Here is a 26,284-nt window from a genome sequence, read left to right on the forward strand (position 1 = left end):
AACTGCAATCCGGTCACAGGGTTGATGTAGCAGATTGTCACTAGAGGTTGCAGGTACAGAGCACAGTAAAGAACTTAAAATCAGCTATTGCACACCCCTGCTCTCAGCAATTCCTCAGTCATTCCTGCCCTGGGAACTGGTCGTGTCTTCCAGAAGAGCCCAGCCTACTGCCTGGATGCCAGTGTTGTTTGTGTTCCTTTCTCATCCTCTTGTCTCTCCCCCCATTTCCTGCTCACCACTCGACTCCCCTTCCCAATTGCTGTTACTTTTCTTACCTTACTTTGCTCCCTCTCTGGTTCATTGGACCTCATCTTTCAAACAAACACAAATATCGAGGGATTTTGCTAAACAGAAACTGTTCTTTCCATTAGAGGAAACCTGGCACTGATTTTTGTATATTTATAATCTTTGAAGGAAGCTGAACCTTTTCTCTGCATTTTCTTCTATTAGGCTGAACCTTAGGCAATCACTGAGAGTCAACTGTACTCTGCTTCCAAAAATGGCTGTTTCAAAGGCTTCAACATAAATATCTGGTCATGGAGGACCTTTCAGAGCCGGGCTGTTACCCTGGGGCTTTCAGAGGCCATTCTCTTTCTCTGGTTCCAAGATTATTTTTTTTCATAGGCCTCATGAAGCTGGTGTTTTCCCCTTATTCATCCCTGAGCAACACAGGATTTACAGAAACCTAGGAATGGCACTATTAAGGTAGGTCCAACTCTTAGTACCTCAGGATGGTGGTAGAATCCACTTTCACACCTACAGCTGGAAACACAGTGATGTGCACAGCTCAGTCCACCTCCCAATCTCCAGTAGTCTTTCATTTAGGGATATGGCTGGAGCCCTGGGTCCAATTGCTTATTACCTGTCACTCTGAGCTGATGCAGCCTATGGAAAACTGTAATTCCTAGTTTGCTCCACTCCCAGGAGTGATTCTCTCTGCCCTGTCACACTCCTAAGCCACCATCCCCAGAATGCACTGGGCCCCAACCAGTTCCCCCACAGCCTGCCCACTTGTTCACTGGGTTTGCTGTATTTGCCCAACCAGCTGGGAAGAACAGGTAGGAGGGTGGAGTGACACCTGGTCAGTTCTTGGATAGTGCGGACCTGGAGTCAGGGAAGAGAGTCCAGATGGGAGATGCATCTTTCTAGCTGTCCTTGGGCCATCTCTTTGGTTTTTTTATGTTTGGGTGGTTTTTTTTTTTAGTAGGGGGGTAGGATTGGTTTTATTTATTTATTTTAGAAATGGAGGTACTGGGGATTGAACCCAGGACCTCATGCATGCTAAGCACACACTCTACCACTGAGCCATACCTACCTATCCCTCAGGTCCTCTTTATGATGAAGCAAATTCTGGGATCATAAGGTTAAGGTCCAGGAAGATTTTCTCAGTTCCCCTCTGTTGGCTTTAAAATTCTCATCCATTCTCTCTTCTTCTATTTTAGCATCAGGCTTTATGTCAGTCTTAGTGTTTGATCCTGTTAAAAACTTTCATCTATGTCTGCACCTTACTGACATTTAACAAAAGAGTTGAGAATAACTGCATTCAACTGCCACTTGGAAGAAAATTCTGGACTATTTATGACAAACGCATTTACTTATCTATTTGCTTATTTATTTATTTATTTGCTTACTTATGAAACATTTATATAGCACTTACTATGCACCAAAGATTGTTCTAAATACTTTACAGATATTTCCTTATTTAAGCTTCCCAACCATCCCATGCTGCATGCTTCCAATCCTTTTCCTCTGCACACAGAAAAAGCTGGGGTCAAACCAAATAAATAATTTTGCATTTTGTTTTTATCAGATTCATATTGTGACCATGTTCCCCATTTAAAAAAATATTTTTCAAACACGATTTTACTGGTACCCATCAAATTTGCACAATTTATTTTGAAGAATATTCTTTTCTGAAAATCTCTGCATTCTTATTTTTTCATAGATTCAGTTTTTACAAAAGAAATTGCTGGGTCAAATGGATAAACTTGGGACATCTCTCTTTAGAAGTTGATGAAAATATCAGTTTCATGACACTTTCCCCAGCCCTCAACTTATTAATAGAATGCAGGAAAGGGAACTTCCTGCTTGTGGGAATGAGGGGTGTGTGTGTGTGTGTGTGTGTGTGTGTGTGTGTGTGTGTAAAGAAAGAAAGAAATACAGGGAGGTGTCAAAAGGACATATATGTTTATAATAAGAAGTCCAGAGATGACACAGGTTGCTATAGCAACTGATATATGCTGTCAGGGGTTAAGTAAGAGAAAAATTGTAGTTGATAAATAATATTTTAAGAACTTGTGCTTCAATTATTTAGGTGAGATACTAAGTAACCTTGTGCAGTTAAACATCAGAAATTGTGAAAAACAGTTACCAGCAAAACTTGGTACCAGTATCTCTTTTACACAAGGAAACAGAGAAATATACAACCCTATATTAAAATCAGTGGCGGCATTCTTTCCATCACTCATTCTCTCTCCATTTGTTCAACAAATACTTTCTGGTGCCTACTATTTACTAGAATGCTGAAAATGAAGAAAAGAATGAGATAAAGCCCTTGAGCTCAACAGAAAGTAGGGAATACGAAGATACAAATAAATAATTACACAAGAAGATAAGTGCCATTCCAGAGGGATCCACAGACCCATAAAGTAGGACATGACTAGCTCTGCCTAGGGAGTCACAGCAGGCTTGACCCCAGAGATGAGCATTAGAGCTGAGTACTGAAGCATGAATAGGAGTTTTCCATGCAGAGAAGGGAAGGAAGGACTTCCCAGGGAGAACAAAGAGCTTGGACATTGTCTCGTAAATTAGAGAACACCAATTTCTGTGTCTTGCATGGGTTACACAGGTTGCAGGAATCTACCAAAATACCAATTCACTCTACCCACAGGATGGTCAGGTAATACCTGGGCAGCTGGCAGCCCTGGTTAGTTCCCTCCAGACTTGCTCAGTCTCATCCCCCTTATTCCCACATGCTATAGACATGGAATTTTCTTTGTGTGCTGTGATGCAAAATAAATTAGGAAGCACTGCTTCAGGTTGCTGAGATATGGTAGAGGTTTGTAAGGCAGGGAGTAATAATGAGATCACACTGGAATTTTTAACAGCCCTGATAGTGTGAGGGCAGCTGGAGTGGAGAGATACTGACTGTCAGGAAGGAGAAGTAGGAGGCTGCACAGATTATACATCAGATATATTCGCTATCTCACCAGGCAGAGCCCAACCCCTAGTACTATCATACCCCTGCCCAGGGATGTAAGGCTTGGTCACGTGACTTCCTTTGGCCAATGGGATTTGAGTGTACAGGCCCTGTGTCCCTCCCTTGCCAGCGGGAGCTCTGAGCACATCAAAGGTCCACTACTACACTTTTCCCTCTGTGAGAGGCCAGCACATCCCAATGGAGCCAGTCTGGATGAAGAGGATGTGAGCAGGGCTGTGGCTGACACTCAAAGGCCACTTAGATGAGCAAAAAATAGATGTGTTGCTATAAACCACTGAGATTTGAGAGTTATTTGTTACAACTCAATCTGACTGATACAAAGGCTAACAGGCCAGCTGAGCTAGAGAACATGAGTGTCTGAACCTACAACGAGTCCTCTCAGAGTCAGTAAATCAATCAGTGGGGCTTCTTAAATGAGTAAGTCACAAGAGAAATATGCTGTATTCCAAAGGCTCCCAACCAGGGGTATGAGGATCTCTAGGGGTCTTTCCAAGGAAGACATGTCCGGCCAGAGCTAGACGGAGCAGATGCATAGATGCTCCTCCAAACCTCTATTCTGCAAATATCTGTTCCACATTTATTTAGTCTAAACAGGAAGAAGCTGATTTCCTAGAAAAACTTGTTTCCCACTATCTTAAATCAGCACATGAACCACAAGCTGAAATCTGAGTAATTCGTCTTTGCAACAGTGTGAGGCAATCAGAAGTGTGACAATCAGAAAGGATGTGCCGGTGCTCGACCCCCACCCTCAAAGGGTGGCTTACCTTTTGGGTAAGGTCACTGGCTTCATTGATGTACCGGTCTCGCTCCTTTTCCAGTTGAAAGATGATCTTTCTCTGCTTCTGTGCTTCATCTTTGTAGTTCTGGATTTCTTCCTCCAGGTTCCTCTTGGCTTGTTCATGGAGCTTTACCAGATCTATCTGTTTCTGGGTATTACTGACTGCCTTAAGCATATTCTAAAAAACAGGACAATAGAGCAGCCCCATTACTCAAAATATTTGGGGTTTTGCAGTTAAATTTACTCCCTGCCTTAATCCTAAAACAAATTAGTTGCATTGTTTGGTGGGGGTGAATAAAAATAATCGCATTTCTACAGCTTATTAAGAGCTTGTTATGTTAATTTTGCACAGGGCGCTATAAACACACATATAAATGCACAAAGAGACAACATCATAGGAAGTGGGCACTGTATTGCTCCCATATTAGGTGTAGGAAACTGAGAATGAGAAATTAAGCTACTTGCCTACAAGTTCATACAAGAGCGGAATGACAGAACTAAGATTTGAATCCAAGGCTAGCTGACCCTGAAGTCAACCTCCATATCAGCTCTAGCCACTTTCCTGTGACGTTAGAACAAATAAACCTCATTGTGAAACACAGTCTTTGACTACAAAGTAAAATAAACCCAGCTAATTAAAAATACAGATACCTATAATGTACCTATGATCCAACAATATCACTCCTGGGTGTCTACTCAAAAGAACTGAAAGCAGGTGTTCAAACAAAAACTTGTGCATGAATGTTCAGAGTAGCACTATTCACAAAAGGTGAAAATAGCCCAAATGTTCATCAACTCTCGAATAAATAGACGAAATGTGCTACAGCCATACAGTGGAATATTACTCAGCCATAAAAATGAATGAAGTACTGATACACGGTACAACATGATTAAAGCTTCAGAACATTATCTGAGTGAAAGATGCCAGATATAAAGTCATATAGTGTATGATTCCAGTTATATAAACATCCAGAACGGTCAGATCCACAGAAACAGAAAGCAGATTAGTAGTGGTCAAGGGTGGGAGGAGGAGGCAGTGGGAAGTGACTGCCTGATGAATACAAGGTTTCCTTTTGAGGTGATGAAAATGTTCTGGAACTAGATAATCGTGATGTTTGCACAACACTGACCATAGTAAATGTCACTAATGGTAAACTGTGTTTTATGTGTATTTTACCACTTTAGAAAAAGAATTAACCCAGGTTTTTAAAAAACACAGATGCTCATGTCCCAACTCCAGAGATTTCTGATTCAGTGGATCTGGGATGGAACCCAGGCACATACTTTTTTTTTTTAAAAGCTGCACTGGTGATTTCTGATACTGAAATGGAAATGCCTTGGGTTGGCTGCCCAAGAAGCCAGGTTGTTCCCCTGAAACACAGAATTAATAGGGTGCAGTTCTGGCAGCCATGCTCACGCTAGAGGGTCTGCTTCTCCAGCCACAGCTGAATGGAGCCAGTGGCTTTAGAAATAGGGCCTCTGGATTTTTTTTACTTGGTAGATGTAAAGTTGGGAGCTGTTGGTAACAGCTTTTTTCTGCCATATGGACTGGGAAACCGAGTGAGACAATCTTCACTGCAAGGAAGAAATGAGGCAACAACTCAGCTGGAAGTCTAGTGGTGGAGAGAGAGGGCTTTCTGTGCATCCCAAGAATGTGAGGTCAGGTTCCTATCCATTCCTGAGGCCCGGCTGTATCCTTGGGCTGGTTCCATGAGGCACCTCATAATCCCTTCCCAAATCTCTCACCAATCAGACCTGCAGGCAGGTCTGAAAACCAGTGGAATATAAACAGGTTAAAAAAATATGGACATTAAACTTGGTTGGGTAACAATGTAGAAAATGGAAAAGGTCAAGTTTACTTTCAAGTATTGAATTAAACATTTGCTCTGTGAAAGATTAAGCCATTTCAACATGACACTGAAAGAACCAAAATATATTAACATTGCTTTCTGCAAAACTGTCACTCATTCGTTCAATGAAGGTGGCCTTTCAAGTCAGTGGGGAAAGAATGTACTATCAACAAAGGCTGGTTGCACACCTGCAGAGGGGTGGGGGCTGTGCTAGCCCCTAAGGATGCAATGGCCAGGAAAGAAAAAATAAAAGTATATCCTGCCCTAAAAGAAGGTGTTGATGTAGTCAAATGAAACAAATAAATATAATTAATATGCTAGGTGTCCTATTATGGCACAAAACCTACTGGTTATTTACCAGGATATATAAAATATAAATGGGTGAAATGTTGTATGTGTTAAAAATAAATTTAAAGATCTAAATCCAACAATATTATGTACATGTACAAATTTATAAAATAAAGGAAGAGTTTCAAGGATTACACAAAAAAAAAAAAAAAAGAAAAGAAAAATCAATGACTTTCTTAAGGCGTGCTCAGCATGTAAAGATAGCTAATCTTCTATTTCCTGAGAGTCCCTAAATAGTCTACTTTAAACTACCGGGTAATCTACTTTGTTAATATTTGTTCAATTCTGGGAAACCTAAAGACATAATAAAAATTCGCAATGAACAAATTTGGGCCGCCTCCACTTTGACGAGATGAAGCTGTCTTGGCGGAAAGCCATCAGGCTGTCTGTGATGGAAGCAGCCTCCCTGTTCAACACCTGGCCCATTGCTTTTTCCTCCCTGGAGGAAATCCTTGAGTGGGAATGTTCACCCTAAATCCCTGAAGGTAGCACTGTCTCCCAAGAGTGACTGTCCACGGAAAGAATCCTCTGAAAAGAGCAAGGAGAGGAAAGGGGCGGGGGTGGGGTGGGGGTCCTGTCTTGAATGGAAGATCTCCAGGCCTCAAGCTCCCCTAACCCCTCCCTCAGCTTTGGACCATGTTGAGCTCAAAGGCTAGGAGGAATAAGGTCTGAAAACATAAACCTACAACATTCCTGAAAAGAGGGAGGGAAGCTAAGAGACTCTACATCACCCAGCAGCAATCCTTTTAACACCTTAAAGTTAAAATGGTATTAGCACTCCCTTGTATTGTCTGGATTAGCAAAGGTTGCAGATAATAGATACAGAAATCAGAGATTCTGATCAACTGCTTAGGATGCCAAATAACACGCCAGCAATAAACACAGAAACCGCAAGACACTCTGAAATCCCCTTCGAGGTTGTAGGATAACTCTCCCAAGTCCCTTTGTGCTCACGGGTGATAATGTGGTTTCAATTCCCAGCCAGTGAACGGTAAAATGTAGACAGCTGCTTAGAGGAAAATTGAGCACTATTATTAATTCTAATCTACTTTTGTTTGCCTCAGAGTTTTCTTTCCCCTGCAACCGGTTATAGGCAGATATTATAGCACTAAAGAAAGACATTTATTTACCAGTGCTACTGTAACAAACTCACCTTATTCAATATGTCCCTTTCTCTCAGAAGCTCATCCATTGCCTTCTTATCAAGTTCTACTTGTTTCTTTGAAGCCTCCACCTCTAAATCACCAGGGAGAAAAACAATAGTAAATAAAGAGAAAAACCTAGGAAAGAATCTGCCAAAGCCAAAGTGCCATAAAAACTGCTTTATATATTTATTTGCAGCTATAAAGCTACTTTTCGTTGAGTGCTACGTGATCTTCATTACAACTCGGTGAGGTACGTCTTCCTGCCCCAGGGAGCAGATGGAAACGGAGGCTTAGAGAGCCACATGCCAAGGGTCCGAAGCCAAGAGGTGACGGGGCTGAGACTGGGAGCTTTGTTGCTCTGACTCAAAAAGTCCTTGCTCTTTTAAAATCTTTTTTATTATACAAATCATTAGAAATACAGGAAGAAATGGGAAACAAAAATAAACAAGGGGGAAAAATTTTAAATCAACCAGAATCTACTTAGGATTTTGATGTGTCTCTTTCCTTTTCCTATGCAAATATATATGTGTATATAAATATGAATATTTATATACCACATACACCCAGAGGGACTCATACTACACATTACTGCTTTGTAGCTTACTTTTATAATTAACAAACATAAAATAAATACCTGCCTATATTGTAAATGTACATCTGCATCAGAATTTTTAATGACTTCACATCTCACTGTATAAAAATGTGTAACTTATTTAGCCAATTCTCATCTTAACATTTAAGTTGCTTCCTTTTACGTTTTTTGTTTTTGTTTTTGTTTTTTGCAATTATAAGCAATAATCCTGTGAAAGTTTCTGTTCATTTGTTTCTCTAGGAGAGGAAGTCCTGGAACAAAGGTGATTTTCTTTTCAAAGGCATCTTTCTCCTACCACCAAACTTCTTTCCAAAAATTAACAGCAGTTTAAATCCACACCCAAATCACCACTGGTATTATCATTCTCTTTGATCTTTGACAATTTGATAGATTTGTTTTAAACCAGTATGCCTGTATTTAATTTACATTTCTTTCATTAGTAGTGAAGTTGACTACCTTTTCATGTTTAATGATCATTTATTTGTATTTCTGTTTTTCAAATTGCCCACATTGGCCCTTTGCCCATTTTTCTCATGAACTGATTATCCTTTTTGTGGATTTGTAAGAGCACCTTATATATAACAAGGATACTAACTCTTTGGCATTATTTTAGTCAATTTGCCTTCATATGTAGAGTCTTTTGCTGCTTAAAAAAAAAAGCTTAGCTTTAATTGCATTAAATCTCTCAATCTTCACTTTGTTTCTACATTTGGTCTTAAATCTTTTTTCCCCCAAAAGTAGCTCATTGTCATGCTACCATTTTCTTAATAATCCATCCTGCATATTGGTAAGAAACAACACCTTTATGGTCATCTTGGGTCTTTTTGTGGTCTTTCCAATTTTTTTCCATTGATCTGTTTATTCAGACATTTTCACTAAAATATTTGATTACTGAAACTTTATAATACACTTAAACAGCTGGTAAGCCAAATGCTCCCTTTCCACTTCTCTTTTCCAGAATTTTATGGCTATTGTCACGTGTTTATTTTTCTGGAGGAACTCTAGAATCAGTTTTCAAGTCTCAAACAATATAACTCACTGAAATTTTTATTGGAAATATTAAATGCATAGATTAATTCGGACAGATTTATATCTTTATCATATTGAGGTTTCTCATCCAGGAACTTGGCGTCTCTCTCCATTTGTCAAGTCTTCCTTTATGCCCCTCAATAGAATTCTGTAGTGTTTTATATATATAGGTCCTACCAATATCTTGGTAACTTTATTCATAAATATTTTATTACCTTAGTTGCTATTGTAAAGGGGGTTTTTCCATCATATATTGTAACTGACTCTTTGTGCAAAAGAAAGCTATTGATATCTATATATTTATTTTATAACCTGCCACCCTGTTGAACTCTTGTTAGTTCTGGCAGTTTCTCACTTCATTTCTCGGATTTTGTGGTAGGAAATCATAACAAACGGGAGACTCCTGCTCCTGACCATGATGCCCAGTGCCACACTTTGATAGGGCACATCCAAAGTAAATGCTCCCTAATAAGAAATAATGATGTTAACGATATCTATAAAATAGCCAGATGAGAAAACACAATGACTTCTGTAAACATGATTTAAGGATGAAGAATTGGGTTCAACACTGAATGGATAATTTTTTTTTTAAAGCTTAGAACTATTGCAAGTAAAAATACAGAAATTTTAATATGGGAGTGTTTTTGAAATTTACTAAGCCAGTTACAAAACATGCCCTACTAGTTCTTTTTTTTTCATATCTGTCATTGAAGACATTAAATTGTAAACTCATGCTAGGCTGTAAGCATCCTGAGGGCAGGAACCTCCATGCACCCAATGCCTAGCATAATGCCTGCACATAGTATGTAATCAATTTACTGAATGAATAAATAAATGGAGAAATTGCCAAGATCAGCTGCAACTGTGCCTCAGTAAAAGATGATTTCCTGACATCTTAGGATGAAAAGTCTCTGCATTTCTCAAAGACTTACAAATATTTCTAATTATCTTATCTAGAGATTTAGTTTTACCTAACTTTCAGGGAGGCAACGTGCATTTGTATTCTTTTATGTATGCTATCTCATCCAGTGATTTACAGCTGGGTTGGTGAGGTGTTCCTGCCTCAGATTTTCTGGTGTAGTCAGAATTCAAATCCTGATCCCCTGTCTCCAAGTCCAGAGCTGTTTCTACCACTATTTAACTAGTTTTAATTATATCCTTTTTCAGAATGAGATAGTATTTTTAATTATATCCTTTTTCAGAATGAGATAGTATTCTATCTTATCACTTTTATAAATAGTAATGTAACCGGACAATAATAGGTGACATGTAGTAAGCACTGACTATGTGCTAGGCACTGTCCCAAGAGCTTTCTGTGTATTAGGTCTTTTTGTCCCCCAAGAACTAAGTGTGATAGAGGTGGGGTGTGAACCCAGGCAGATCTGACCCCAGAGTTTGTATCCTTAATGATTTTTTCTGTACTATATGGCCTCCTGTGGCACTTAAATTTTTCCCTTCACAGGTCATTGTGATAGCTGGGTAAAACAAGGGTTTGCCATATGTAAAGTACTAGCAGAGGAAAGAAGTTAGAAGCCATTTATTTCTGTCTTGCTGATTCTGGGAGCACTACTGTCTCAAAGACTGCTGATGAGGAACATTCATGTTAATTTATCCCGTATCTTCTGTGAAAAAAGAACACTGAAGAAAAGGTCATGCAGAACCCAGATCTAGAAGCATGGATGTTAGATCCTCCACTGACATATACTGAGCAATACTCACTAGAACCTCTTGGAGAGTTTTTTAAGGAAAGAAAGTTTAAGATTTCAAAAATGATGTCCCCTCCATATTATCTGCTTACTAGTTTGAATGTAGTTCTCTTGAATTCATTTGGCATAGTTTGCATTTGTATGCACGGAGCCCTGGGTTGCCAAATGACATCAGTCACCAATGAGGTGTTTAAAAACTAATAAAGCAAAGCACAAAATGATCCTTGGTTTACCTCTCTCTAACCCCAAGATCTGATTTTTCAGAGTTTCCTTGTGCTGTTCCACTTCTGCCTTTTGATCTTCAATCTGATGCAACTTCTTATGGATTTGTTCTCTGATTTTGTTGAGCTTCCCAATGTCCAGGCGCATCTGATGGATTTCTTCTTCCTTGGCCTGTAATTAGTGAGAGAAGACTAAGCAGGGACACACATTCTAAATAAAGGGCTGGCGACTGGATGATGGTAAATTCAGAACCAATACAAGGAAATTCTTTCCAGGCCAATTTAAAGTTGTTCTCTGAGATTAAATCAAAACACACACTGTTTGGTTTTGAGCAAACTGGAAAAACTCTAATCTCTGAGTAAAATAAATGGCTATATAAGCTAAAAATGATGAAAAGACTGATTAAGCCTGATGTCTCAAGGTACTATTGAATTGTTTAATCAAATGAGAATGCTGAGTTGCATGTATCATAAGCACATGAAATTTGTGTACAAATGCGGTATCTGATTAGACTCACAGAGTGATCTCTCTCAGAGGTTATTAACATGCTATAAAACTTTGACTCTTTTGGACCCACATGGCCACTGTAGTGCAATTACATACATTAGAAAAGGGGTCCTCCTTCCTCAGACTGTGTCAGTCCGTGACTGTACATATGGACAGATGGACAGGGTAACATTAACAGGCAAGTCTACTTGATGGCAAAAGATATCAAAACAATAATTCTAGCAAAGTAAAGCACCAGACTTTTTGTCTATGGACTTCCAAGTTTTATGAATTTTCTTAAATTCAAATTAAATTCATTTTTTTTAATTTGCCATTCTTAGAAATGACTGGAAAGGATTCTTCTGCAAATAAATAAATAAATAAATAAATAAATAAATAAATAAATAAATAAATAAATAAATAAATAAATAAATAAAGGGTAGCAATTATCCCCAGTTCCTGACATTAAGAGACTGCACGTAGCTCAACCTATTACTCTCACATCACTGCTGGAAGCAGAATCCCACAGGTTCAGGATCTCAGAGCAAAAATTCTCCATCTTTCAAGGTGCCCCATTTGTGTTATCAAAGGAGAGAATTAACGGCATAAGTATTTTTACTTTAATTTCACCTTAGGGGCTAATACATTATTTTGCCTAAAGTAGTCATTTCATTTCTGCTTCAACTAGGAGCATTCTCATAAAGAATGGTTTTGAGTCAAACCATTCCAGATTCCTTAAATGTTCCTCAGCCTCAGATCCTGCCAGGTCCAAGTTCATTGTCCTAAGGCCCCTTTCAATTGGAATAATAAGATGTTCTAATTCAGTGGTTATTAATCCAGACCTTATGGTTAAAATTCAGAAAAATCCTGTAAACCTCTAAGACTGCACGCAAAACAAAACAAAAGATGTGCAAACAAGTGTGTGTGTGCATCTGTGTGTATGTGTGTGTGTGTATGCTGTCATCAGATTCTCAAAAGGGGCTGTGACGCAGAAACTGTTAAGATTCACTACTCGAATCTATGTATTTTCCTGATTGGTCACTAATTTTATACCTAGTATTCTAACATAACCAGAGTAGGGCTTATGAATTTTTCAGAATTGGTGATAATTATAAAGCCACCCTCTTAAGCATGTAGGCATACAAAATGTATCCAACTATAAAACTGTTATCCAAACAATTTGCAAGCCTTCTTCAATGAGGGCAGGGAGAAGACTAGGAGATCTGTTCTGAAATTCACATTGGACAGAAGCGAAAACCATGATTCTGCAGTCCTGAGAGTAGATATCAAATAGTACCAGTCCATCGCCCACCCCTCCCACTCCATCCTCTACATACAAGTAGTAAAATATAATCTGACTTCCTTGCCACTCACTCATGTAAATGGTTTCTAGCTCTAGGCAGCTGGTTACTTGCAAGGCTAAATTACAGAGATGAATATCTGAGCTTGCTTTGGAAAGCATTTGCATAATCATATGATCAATAATAAGGTTTGCAGTAGTCTAAGAATGGAAGTCATCAAACTGTCTGCTTCTGGGCATAAAGCAATCACTGTAGGCTTACAACCTGCCTCTGATGTATCGAGGCTAATACAGGTCATCCAACCAAGGGCTCCAACAGCCACAGCCAACCCGTATTAATAGGGAATGAAGGAGGGTATGATAGGAGACAGATAAGTCACTCGGTGTTTACTTTGAGCTCCAACGCCTTCTGCTGGTTTTCCTGAGATAGCTGCTCACAAACCAAACTGTGCTGTTCGTTCTCTTGCTGAAGTTTAGCATTTCTCATCTGAAACTGCTCCAGCTCCTTTGCAGCTCTCTCATTCAGTATCTGAAAGATGCAAAACGAGCTGGTTAAGGCTTTTGAATCTGACTACAGTAGCTGCATATCCAGGCAGGAGGCCCTGTAGACCTGCGGCAAGCACGGCAACCACACTGTTTTTTTTTTTGTCTTTGCAGGAATTGTTCTTTCTCCCCCATGAAAGCACGAATGCACTCAAATATGATGAATGTTAAACGGCTGAGGGAAATGATGCCTTCTAATGAATAACACAGAGAGCATCATTTTTTTTTCCCCGGGAGCCTTGGGAAGTCTTGTTCACAGGTGGTGGATAAATATTTTAATGCCTGTTTGCCATTTGGCAGGCTTCGCATACGCAACAATTGCTATAATCATTGCAAATGAGCTAGAGATTCGAACGGCTTTATCAGCCGTGGGGCTCAGAAGCTACATCTTCAGAAGCAAATCCCGCATTAACATGCCTACAGCATTTTCGTGAACAGAACCATTCACTGACACCAACAGAGACAATTCCCCTTAATCCAGCTTAAGTCAAAACTGTGGAGCAGCAGTGGAATGATTTCTATCTGCCTGATTCCAGTGTCAGTTGGATTTTCCTCTCTTCTACCTTGACTATCCTGAGAAGACATGGTTTTATAAAAGCAGAGGAGTCTATTTTGGGGATCATTTCTACTGGGAAAATATTGGGGAGATAGAGGGAAATCAAACGGGATAAAAAAAAAAGAGAGAGAAGACAATTTAGACACTTATTCGAAAGTGTCTTTTTTTTTATTCCATTCAAGCAAAAGTTAAACAAAAAAATCCATCCAGTTTCCTATCAATAGGAACTAAATAAAATATATCTAGCTGGCTATGCTTAAAAGGAAATTGTGTTTTCCATGAGTCCGGGCTATTGCTAAACAATGCACTATAGTTTTAACATGATGACCAAAAAATCTCTCCAATCTCATGCTCCAAGAAGCCTCATGTTTTTCCCGTGAATACTGCACACTGTGTATTATCTATTTGATTTCTGGCTTTATATAAAATTAATAAAGCAACTGACAAAGAAATGTGATGTGTTCTAATATCTAATTTTTTAAGTAGAAGAAATGATGTATGACTTGAAAATACTTTGGAAACTTCCTAAGGGGATATATTTTCAAGAAATGACTTTTTTCAGTTACATGAATTGGTTCTTTAAGAAATTAGAAAAGAACCACTAGCATTTGTGTTACCTTAAATTGCTATTACAGAGGAAATGTTTAAATAAAAAAAAAAGTACCACATTTAAAACACATAAAGACTGAGTGTGGTTTCCCAAACTTGAAACTTAAAAATAAATCATGTTATATTCACAGGCTGGAACGCTTAGAGTAATGAGAGTGAATGAATGGTCTGCTGAGCTCTGTCCAATAGAACTTTCTGTAATGATCTCAATGTTCTCTATCTGCACTGTCCAATATGGTGTCTACTAGCCCCATGTGGCTGTTGAGCACTGGAAATGGTGCTGGTGAGACTGAGGAACTGAAGTTTTAATTTTATTTAATTTTAAATGATCTAAATGTAAATAGCCATGTGTGGCTAGTGGCTACCATATTGGACAGTGTGGTTCTGTAAGTATGTGGCAACAATGTGAATGAATCTCACAAGCAGAATATGTGAGGAGAAAGAAGTTAGACATGAAAGAGTACATCCTGTATGATTTCACTCCTGTGAAGTGCCAAAACAGGCAAAGCTCATCTGCTGAGTATTCAGAAGAAAGCTGCCCTTCGCGGGAGAGAGTGACTGGGGAGGGGGCACCAGGGGGCTCCTGGGGTGCTGTTTCTTAGGCTGGGTACAGGTAACCAAGATGTGTTCCAGCAGAGAAAATTCATCAAGCGGTATACTTGTGACCTGTACATTCTTCTCTGTGTATGTTATACATCAATAAAAAGTTCAAAAGAAATTAACCTGTTGGAGCTGGAAGGGGGTGGGGTCGGGGGAGAAGGAGGGCATATCTACCCACAAGGGCCATTCAGAGACCAAAGGCAGTGCTACGTGTTGTGTTACCAACATCTGTAGTGAAGGGAGTTTGCTGCTTTCCAAAGAAAATTCAAAATTCACCATTCTCGTTTGCCCAGGACCCCACCCAGCGCACCTTCTGCTCCTTCAGCTGCTGCTCCAGCTTCTGAAGCTCCTCCTTGCTCTTCTGCACGTACTGCTGCAGGGCCTTGATTTCTGTCTGCCTGGTGTCCATGTCTGTCTGAATCTGCTTGAGCTCCTTCTCTAGTTTTTCCTTCTTCCGGGTCTCCCGCGAAGCTTCATTCTGACGTTGCTGGATTTCCTGTTGGAACTACAGGCACAGACAGGACAGGGTGGAAGGAGATGGGTCTCAGATGGCCAAGCTCCTCGCTCTCTCAGATAGTTCATTTTCAGGGTAGTCACTTGGTATTAGTATTTCTCCTCAAGGAGAGTCATCTTTGAACCCTAATATTCAAACTTTACAAGAATATTCTGTATTGTTTTTCAGAGCCGTGGCACTGAACACCCACCCTGATGGTGGGAACAAATCCACAAAGGAAGGAATAAAATCCAGTTCAATATGGAAGCCTAGAATTCCAGAGAAGTCAAACATGGAAAGAACTCATCCAACTCTCCAGCGACAGAAACTAAATAAAATGTAGCCAGCTACCCTAAATATGAAATTGTGTTTTTCATGAGTACTGGAGATTGCTAAACAAAGCACCATAGTTTCAGCACGATGGCCAAATTCTAGGAAACGTCCTTCTCTCATCTCATTCTCAAAGGAGCCTCATATTTTTCTCCTGAGCCTGCATTTGCATACTATCTACTTGACTTCTGCTTTTATAGAAAAGTGTTCAGACGTATTCAGTTAGAGAGCTTCCTAACGAGGGAGAAAGGCCAGGGGAACTGCTTCCACCACCCCCAGATGCAGGGCACCCTGGCTTTCACAGGGGACACCTGCTTGGGCCAGAAATGTAAGCAGTGCCCTGCCTTGGTGATGTCTCAGACAGAGAACTTCAAGAAGAACGACTCAAGTAAAACTGCCTTCGCAAGAACAAACCAGAAAAACAAACAGAACAACGGATGTTTCGTTGGATGCCAGGAGGTAAACTGAGAGAGGAACAACACGGAAAGGGAGCCTGGGGAAGGACAAAACCTCCTTCTGGAAGGTAATGTTCCTTCATCTTGCTCTCCACGGCAGAGCAGACCTGACTGATGGTCTGCTGGGCCTCTTCCCGGCTCCGTTCCGTCTCCTGCTGCTGTTCAGTGATCTGAGCTAAGGTCTCTCGTAATTTCACCACTTCGGACAAGAGCTGGTCTCTCTCCTTGGTCACTTCTTCTTTGAACTTCAGCAAATCTCGGATGCTGGAAAAAAAAAAAAAAGAACATGGGAGTCAGACAATGGTCATCTGCTGAGGGAACATTATCATTCTCTGAACTTGTTTTCAAGGGAAAGACTTCCAGTCAAGGATTAACACTATTCAGGTGTGAAAGAGAAAGATCTCTGTGCCCTGCCAGGGGAGCTGTTTGTGAGTTGTTAACTGGGGGGGAAAAAAAAGGCATTCCAATAGTAATGTGCATAATGTGATCCCTTTTTTTTTTATTTTTAATCAACTATAATCCATGGGTGTGCGTGTATGTTATAGGCATTTATATAGAAGTCCAGAAAAATAGGCACCAAATTGATAACCGGTTATCTAAGAAGACTGGAATTAGTGGGGAAAAGTTGGGGGGCTGATTTTCGCTCCTTATGTGCCACATCCCTGTAGTATTTGAATTTGTTACAATGAAACTATAGTGTTACTGTCAGCTCTTGTGATTAACCCTAAGGAGATGTCAATTTAGGAAATTATTTGTTTAATACATCCACTGGAGAGCTCTAATCACAGCTATAAAATCTAAAATGCAGCATAAACATAAGCAAACAATATACGTTGGCAGTTTTCGATCCATTCACCCACAGAGATTAGTTTCTCCGAAAGGGATGCAACCAGATGAAATATTCCCAAGAACAAAATTTGGAAAATCATTCGTGATGCCAGTTCTCGGAGGATATGCGATAATATTCGTTGATTTGAACTGTAAACCAGTTACCTCAGCATTTCAGAAACCATTACGTGTGATTTGGCATGACATTCTGCAGAAACGGCATTTTAAAAGTAGAAAAACTGTCTGCCATGACCCGTGCAGCAGAATCCGTCTAGAGCAAGGCAGCTACTTAAGAGCTGAGAAACCAGAGAACTTGCATTTGAGACACCTGCAGCTGACAGCCATCAAACGGCTGTTGAAAACACAGTAATCTGATACTTACTGACCAACAACTTTGATGTAACTGTTCAATAAAGAACCTTCAAAACTGCATTCAATCTCTTCAGAAACAAGCCCTTGAATTCTACAGTTACTGTGAAGACAGACAGCTACACCTAAGTGCACTGTTGAAAACAAAATTCTTCGCTGGATCATTTCTTCAGTCCTCCTCCTCATTATGTTCCAATTTTTGTTAAAAGTCCTTCTAACCAAATCAGTTCCCTCATGTTTTTATTCAATAGTTGCTTGACTTCTTTAATAAGAAAATAGAGTCTATTACTATGGACACCACATCTTCTGTTTGTTTTTCCTATTCCCACCCCCAAAACTTTCACTCAAAACCATCTATCAACCTAGGATAAATGCATCTAGAAAGCATATAAAACCTAGATAGCAGAAAGATTTAGTTAAGGATGTGTAAGGAAGCTCATTCCTGATTCATTCATTAATTCAAGGTTTTACATGCCCTGCACAGTGCTAGACCTCTAGAGGGAAGGTAAAGACAGATGTCTTCCTTCAAGGAGTTCACAGCCTAATGGGCAGAGAAGCACAAATAATTTCGATACAATGTGATCAGTGCCATACTTGGGAGACATTGGGTCTTATGGAAACAGGGAACATAATGACTTTTTTGCTTGGTCATTGGGTCCACTGTTGGGGAGGAGGTTGGAACAGAAATTGTTGATGGTAATGAAGATAAGATGGTGTTAAAGTTAAGATGTGTTCAGGATGACTCCTGAAGGATGTAGTTGTTTACTGAGTGGGGAGGGGAAGAAAAAGGACCCCTGGCACAGAAAACAGCTGAAAGGCACAGAGGTACGAGTAAGCATGGTGTGGCTGGACGTGAGTCTAGCAAGTGACCGGGGCAGATCCATGCAGGGCTCTTGCAAGGCATGTTCAAGACTTTGGGCTTTATCCTTTGGAAACAGGTTGTTGTCAAAGGTGTTTATGCTGGAGATGGGAGCATATTTTTATGTTTTAGAAGCATAAATCTGGTATGGAAGACGGTAAAGAGAGGAGATGATTCCTTGACGGAAGGGAGAACAGTTAGGGGTCTATTGCCAAATCCAGAAGAGAACCAAAGCGGAAGCCCTGGTGACAGGGAGGAGGGGAAGACAGAAGTAATGCTTAGAAGGCAGCGTCAACGAGATGAAGCTTTAAGGCATGAAGGGGTAGCAGGAGTGAAAAGCAACCCTGTTTTCTGGCCTAGAACCTGGGGAGATAGGAAGGGTGGTGATGCAATTAATGACGGGGTGTGGGGAAGCAGAGCGTATGGGAGGGGCTGGGACTCTCAGCAGATAGTCAGTCAGTTCCCTTCCACACAAGTTTGCGAGAAATAAGCTTTAAATCTCCACTTGTTTTAAACCAGTAGCACTGACTCTATGGAGCCAGAAGTTGGATATAACCACAAGTCAGAAGTTCTTGGGTGTGGGGAAAGGGAGTGTTAAAAAGAAAAAATAGCGACAGGCAGAAAAGTATCTCTGGGAACCAAGCAAAAGCATTCACAAAGAAGGTTCAAGACGGCACCGGCGAGCCCCAGGCTGTCTGTTGAAGGAGGAGGCCTCTGCAAAAGCAAGTGCAACACGCATCACAAAGGCTATGACCTACTTGCTATCCTGGGCCGTAGACAGTCCAGACCCTTGCTCGACTAGTTTGGTTAGGTTCACAATTTCCTCTTTCAGGGCAAGAATCGTCTCCGTTGCCTTCTGCTCTTTATCATAGGCTGTGTCCACCATCTTCCAGGCCTTTTCAACTTCCTAGATGGGCCATGAGACATCAGTGAGAAAAACAAAACTAGGATCCAGATGCAAGATCAACTGAATGAAGAGAATACTAAGACAACTACATTATAGAAGTCATTTATCGGGAAAGAAGATTACACGTTACACTCTGTGTATTCAGTGTATATTGACTTCCTGCGTTGTTCAACAGGAGCCAGTCAATACTGAGCAGCAGTTTTAAGGAGGGGTACTGGCAAAGCATATTTTTTCTTGTGTAGGTGAATGTGGCTACAAGGCTCACATACTGCAAAGGCTGCTACAACTAGTGGGATTATTTCTAGTAAAGATGTTAAGATAGGTTTAGAAAATTTAAAATGAAAGCTTATGTGCTTTCCAAATCCAGATATTTTATAGGGAAAAAAAAAAGGCTGTATCACATAAGAAATTGTCCTGGATCTAAGCTCTAAATTTGAAGCTCCTGATAGATTCTATATGAAATATGTATTTTGCCCTCAGGCCCCAAGTGAGCTCCTGGAGGGCGATATGGAGTTTAGAGCCACCCACAGCAATGAGGTCTTCACTGTCACCTAATTGTACACAACAGCCTTGGTCATTCCCATTTCCAGAAACTCAAGCTCAGGCCTTCTTATCAAATGCTTACAGGAGGAAAACAACACCCATAGCAGGGAGTGGAAACCATGACTCAGACACCACTGGTTTTCTTTCTATTTGAATGCAATGTGGAGTATTAACAGAAATACTTAAAAGTGAATTACAGCCATTCGAGTAAATGGATGAAGGACAGCAAATGTTGCAACACCCTTGAGTTTTGCCATATCACTTAAATTTCTTGCAAAACCCCATCAGGTGGAATGCAAGTCCTTTTCTACAGGTAAGTATCTATACACTTAAGGTGAAAATATTCTACTTTTATGTTGACAAGGAATAAAATGAGTGGAAGAAAGTGTTTAATTAAATAAATTCACGCTCATTGTTACATTAGAGAGATGATTCTTGGGTAACTGCAGCACATAATGTAGTGATTCAAAACAAAAAGTCAGTTTATGGGATATATTTTTCTGCAGCAATCACATGTACTATTTTTGACAAAACAAATGAAGGATATTTAAATGAAAATATGATTATATGAAATTTTGTCCAAAGGAACTTCACCACATGGACTTTCATCAATTCATGACTTCCATCTCCAGTTTTTTAATTTACAATAAGAAGTGGGTTTTTTTCCTCATCACAAAAAGAATTGAAGCCTTCTCATATTGGTATTTCAGCAAGGAGAAGAAGAAAATAATACAGAGAAAATGACACTAAAAAAGTGGTTCCTAAAAAACTAGGTAAGTCACATTTTGCACTGGTCTTGGAAATATATTTGACCTGGGTATGTTTAATTGCATGATATCAAGGGAATTATATAAAAACTTTATAAATCATTTTTCAGTATTAGGGTTTCAATTATAAAGCAAAATGTCTTAACCTCTCATTGCCCTGCAATCTGCAAGAAATGTTTATGTTTTGCCTGCAGAATCATGCAACACACTTGAGGATGAAAAAATTCCATATAAAACAAAGCCATACCTCCTCGATATCCCCCCAAGACTGAAGCCCTGTTCTCACGATATGAGGAACTAGGGCAATCAAGGCAGAGGCAAAGGGGTGATAAAAGGAAAGATCATGCAAATTACTGTCTGGAAATTCTCAAGGTAATCTCTCCTAAAACATTGGAAAAGGTAGAAATATGAAACTATCTTTAACAAGCTATCATCATGAGATACTTAATTATATATCTTAGGTCAAACAAGACACACTCATATGGCTAATACTACACTTACTTAGGGCAGATTCTTTCCACTAACTCAGTATTTCTTAGAAACCACGCCAGTAAAGTTCTACATTATTTTCTGCACAGTGAAATTCACCCAAGCTGATTATATTCTTTGAAAATGAACATTATTCCCTAGGCTTAATGAATATATAAATCATGTAAATTTTCACTGAATAACTTTTACTACCAGCCCAGAGCTGTCAGTATAATGAAAGGCTGATGTTTTAAATATAGGATGCAATTACGGCAGCTCGCCATTGGTTCTGTTTCTAGAAGATCACTGACCTTCTTTAGGGTTACGATGGTGGTCCGATCATCCTGAGAGAGCTTTAGGGAAGCGGCGACCTTCGCAGAATTAACCACAATCTCTGCGTTCAGTTCCCTGCACTTGGCCATCAGACGCTTTTCATTGTCATAAGACTTTTTCATGACAGCATGAAGCTTCTCATATTCAACCTTAAATTTCTCCAGACTTCGGTCTCCTGAAAGTTCCCTGAGAACATGCTGAAAATCCCTTTCGATTTCTTCATATGCAGTTTCTTCCAGCATTTGTTTTTCGCTTTTTTCCTGTACAAAATGGCAAGGATGAGAATGAACAGTGCAGTATATTCTCCACCACTATTCAGGAATGACTGTTACTATCCATGGACAAAAGACCTTTGTACAAGCAAAATAAAAGCCACTGACCAGTGGACAGTTTAAGACTCTTTGATGGGAAGACTCTCTGTTCATCCCCTGATGCAAGTCTATATGTACACATATGCACTAGGATAATAGTATTTCCTATCACATGTTGTTAAGGATGAGAAAAAAATGGGGCAATTTATGTCAAACACTTAGTCAAGTGCCTGGCAAACAGTAGGTATTCAATAAACTGCGAGCAATTATGATTAGTCCAAAGCCTGATCTCTCTTCATTTCATCCTGCTTCTTACTGTCCCCAGGACTGCAGAGGGAAGCCACAGCATGTGGACGTCATGAGATCTCAGGAAATACTGATATAGATACCATGAAGTCACACCCACAGTGAAGCCCACCCATAATATGGAATATTCTCCTACAAGAAATTCCATCCTCTAACAAAGATTAGCCTAGTTCATCTCCAAAAGAATACTGAAGTGCCCCCTGTGCACTTGCCCTGGGCCTTCTCCACATTTGCTTTCCATGACTAGCTGGACAGAAGATTATTTAAAAATATAAGCCCGGACATATAGATGTGATTCAAGCAAGTCTGACAATGATTTAGATGAGAACCCAGGACTTAGTTACGTGAGAATTCTTATTTCCCTAGTGTTATGGACTGAACTGTGTCCCCCGGAAAGGTACGTTGAAGTCCCCCAGTAACTGTGAATGTGACTTTATTTGGAAACAGAGTAAGTGCAAATATCACTAATTAAGTTGAGGTCATATTGGAGTAGGATGGGTCCTAAAACTATGTGACTGGTTCTTATGAAAAGAGGGGAAAATTTTCTAACTATGTGGGGTGATGGGTGTTAACTAAACTTACTCTGGTAATCATTTTGAAATATATACATATGTCAAATCATTATGTTGTACACCTAAAACTAATACAATGTTACATGTCAACTGTATCTCAATAAAAAAAAGGAGGTGGAATTTGGACATACAGGGACACACACAGGAGAACGGCATGTGATGGATGGAGGCAGACATGAGACTGATACAGCTGCAAACCAAGAAAAGCTAAGGATGCTGAACCAGAAGCTGAGAAGAGAAGAGGAAAGATTTTACTCAGTTTCAGAAGGAGCATAGCCCTGCCGACACCTTGATTTCAGACTTCTGGCCTCCAGAACTGTGAAACATACAGCACAATAATAATAATAAAAAAAAATAGGTATGGTTAATATATTTACTCAGCAAATATTGATTGAACATCTGCTGTATGTAAGGTGGAATGATGGAGCCTGTAGGAGACATCAAGGCAAGGAATAAACAGCCCTCCCGTAGGACATGTATACATTAAGAGCTGATGGGGTGTGAATGCTGATAATGGAAGTAAAGAATTTGATACCTGCCATAAAATAGATTCAAAGTTCTGCAAGGACTTAGAGGAAGATGGAATCACTCCCAGCAGCAAGAATTAAAGCAAATTTCATAAAGGAACTGGCATTTGAGCAGGCACAAAAGGGAGACTGGAGTTTTCAGAGGTGGATGTGGAGAGAAAGGGCATTCCCAGCCCATGGCAAGACTTGATCAAAGGCTCAAGGCCAAGCAGGTATCCAGGATTTGAGATTTGTTAAGATGCTCAAGTTAGCTGAAATACAAGAAGTATGACAAGAAGGAAGGAGACCAGACAGGGAGTTAGGGACAGACTTGGGGGCCTTGAACGGCATTTTAAGGAATAGGGAGCGAATTACTCTGTAGGCCATGGGGAACCACTTCTACTTTTGAGCAAAAAACTGGTAAGGTTTGAAAGGTCTTATTTATGTTGGCAACATTATGCTTTGATATTCTACACTATAAAGGGCTTTAACATCATAACTCTATTACTAATCAAAGAAATTAACTGAGCTCTAATCCCAATAATAAAGCAAAATTCAAATTCACTCTGAAGATTTTGGCAAGCAATTTAGTTTACCTTCTGCTTTGACAAGCTTGTCTTGCCCAACATGGAGAAAGTCTACACATTTTTGGTTTTCAAAAACACTTGTACTATTGATTACACATCTAAAGATGACATATCAACAAAACAAGAGTCCACATCTTACAATCGACGTGGAGTCACAAGCATATCTCTACAGCATTTTGCGTAACAACAAAGGACTAATGTTAAACTCAACAGAGGTCTTCTTCCTGACTAAAAAGCAGATTATTGCAAAGATCTCAGTACAGCGATTTCACAGAGGAGGAAAAATCATATTAAGGAACAGTGCTGCTAGTGCTATGTGCTTTCCCCTCGTTGATGCTAAACTTGAACACACACAAACATTTATCACGGCAATGTCCTCGGTTCCATCCCTGTAAAGGGTATTAATGTCAACACTTGATCACTAGCCTAATGATTTGTTTGCAAAAAAGGTTTTCCCTGTACACCAGGCACTGAGCACAGAAATGGAACAATATCAAAGGAGGAAAAGTTTTAAAGAAACAATTTTGAACAAAAGAGATTTGTTCATATTGTCATTAAATATATATATCACAATTAAAAGCAATGCCAAATTAATCTCTTAGCTCTGACCAGTGACCAGCTGGTGTCCACACTGTTATATCATGTAACGGTATCTATTTCCGAAGCATGATTTCAACATGAACTGATCAGAAATGAATTCTGGTGTTCCTTCATTCAGCACCTATCTACTGAGTGTTTACTATCTGCCAGGCTCTCTTCTAGGTGCTGGGAGTACTAATTAGCAGAGAAAAGGAAAGAGAGCTATACTGAAAAATGAGGTGAGCGTGGAAATGAAGACTTATGAAAGCAGGGGTGAGGAAAACTGGGCTAAGGTCTATTGAGAAGAAAAACAGAAGAAAGGAAGAAGTGACAGGAAATGATGAAAGGGAAAAGAGACTGGGAAATAATTTATAGTATTGGTAACTGGGGCTTACGTGGGGAAAATGAAGAAGAATGAAATAAACCAAGATGACTAGTGGGGGAGAAAAAGAGGAAATACTCAAAAGGAAATAACAGAAAAAATAAAAGAGGAGGAAATGGGAAGAAAAGAGCTATGAATGAGTGTGGGTACCAGCTGGATGGATGTAAGAGAGAGCTGAGAGTGAGGGAGCCAGAGACTGAGGAAGCTGGAGGGTCTGAAAGGGATTGTATGATAAGGAAAAAGAGGGAGCTGTTAACCACAGGAAGATGGAGTTTGCGAAGGGTGACTAGATGTGGAGGAGATGGAATGATGTAAATGGTGTAAAGGAGACAAGAGGAGGAACTGGAATAGGGGAGGGGGCACGATGGTGGTGATGATGGGAAGCTCGGACCAGGGCTGGCTTCGTGGGCGTGTGAAGTATGCAGTTGCACAGGGCTCCTTGCTCAGATGTGCCCCACCGTTGGTTTAACGCTCTGCTGAAATTCTTAATATTTTTTTAAACAAAGGGCTAACGCATTTTCATCCTTCATTGAGCCCCACAGAGTATGAGGCTGATCCTGGCTGGGATTGACCAGGTGATGGGTGAGATGGGGAAGGGTTTGATGGGGTGATGAAATATTTGGGTTGGGGCCATAGTGGATGAGGACTGTGACTCACAAGTGACGACAGGGACCTGAGGTTGTCCAGGTTATAAATGAGGTTGCTAACAGACAGGCAAAGGTCATTAAAAGACTGCAGAAATAACCCCTCATCAGTGAGGCTGAAGATGGGGTGTGCTACAAAGTGGGGGTGTGAATGGAGGGCTAAAGATACTAACACAGTGGTCAGAGACAACACAGGGCAGTGATGATGGGCTGAGGAGCTTAATGAAGATGTGTAACAGCAGGTGATTAGATGAATCAAGCTGTGACAGGTGGACAAGAGTCAGTGCACAGGGGTGACCCTGGGTATTTATGACGCTTTCTCCAAGTCCCCCAGTCAGCCAGACAGCAATATTTCCGTGTGTATCTCTCCTGCGGCATCACCTTATGGGTCAGAATCTAGGGGTGGGGGCCTGTCTGTCATCTGTGAGTCTGGGAACTTGAGAATTTCCTACCATTCTGAGCACAGCGCCAGTTTAATAGGGTGAGGTGAGGGGTGTCCACCCAATGTTAGGAGAAGCAGGAGACAAGGGGCCAGAACCAACAGGGACGTGGGTGGAGGCGGTGAGGCTGCAAGTGGGGCAGGATGTTGACCGCGGGAATATTCGGAATCAGTGGATGTGACAGGGGATAAGTCTACAGTAGAAAAGGGACGACGGGGAGGGATAGAGCGAGAGGCGACAGAGAGAGGGGCGCTGGCTTCTGACCTCGGCCATCCTGACGCGCTCCCGGGAGGCCTCAGAAGCTGCCGTGGAGCCCCCGGAAACTGGGCCGGAGTCTGAGGAAGGGGCTGTGCACCGCCCCCAGCGTGTAAAACGGCGCCACGTTATTTCTGTCCCGCGTAGGGGGCGAAAACCCAGCGCTCGGCGCGACCTCGGGTCTCCTAGCAACCGCCACGCCCTTTGGGGGGTGCAGCGAAGGTTCGAAAGGGGTGGAGCCTCTGAGGCCCGCACTTGGGCGTGTTCCTCATTGTCGTATGCAAATATCCTGAGTGGGTGGGACCAGGAAGATAAGGGGCGGTGCCTCTGAGCGACTGGGATGAGTCCCAAGGTGTGCGCCAGGAG

General features: G+C 40.6%; 1 protein-coding gene across 1 annotated transcript in view; it reads right to left on the reverse strand.

Annotated features, from left to right (window-relative positions):
- The window catches only part of CFAP58 (cilia and flagella associated protein 58), a 98,352-nt gene extending 72,270 nt beyond the window's left edge, over positions 1-26,082 (reverse strand). The window contains exons 1-9 of the mRNA XM_010971277.3: positions 25,928-26,082; positions 21,315-21,596; positions 19,077-19,225; positions 16,370-16,526; positions 15,295-15,489; positions 13,068-13,205; positions 10,902-11,061; positions 7,350-7,432; positions 3,985-4,176 (exon numbers count right to left, since the gene is read on the reverse strand). Coding sequence (XP_010969579.3) covers positions 3,985-4,176; positions 7,350-7,432; positions 10,902-11,061; positions 13,068-13,205; positions 15,295-15,489; positions 16,370-16,526; positions 19,077-19,225; positions 21,315-21,596; positions 25,928-25,936 — 1,365 coding nt within the window. The 5' untranslated portion in view covers positions 25,937-26,082. The remainder of the gene's footprint in view (positions 1-3,984; positions 4,177-7,349; positions 7,433-10,901; positions 11,062-13,067; positions 13,206-15,294; positions 15,490-16,369; positions 16,527-19,076; positions 19,226-21,314; positions 21,597-25,927) is intronic.
- Positions 26,083-26,284: the final 202 nt, after the last annotated feature.

Source organism: Camelus bactrianus, chromosome 11, assembly GCF_048773025.1.
Source record: "Camelus bactrianus isolate YW-2024 breed Bactrian camel chromosome 11, ASM4877302v1, whole genome shotgun sequence".
NCBI classification, from domain to species: Eukaryota; Metazoa; Chordata; class Mammalia; order Artiodactyla; family Camelidae; genus Camelus; species Camelus bactrianus.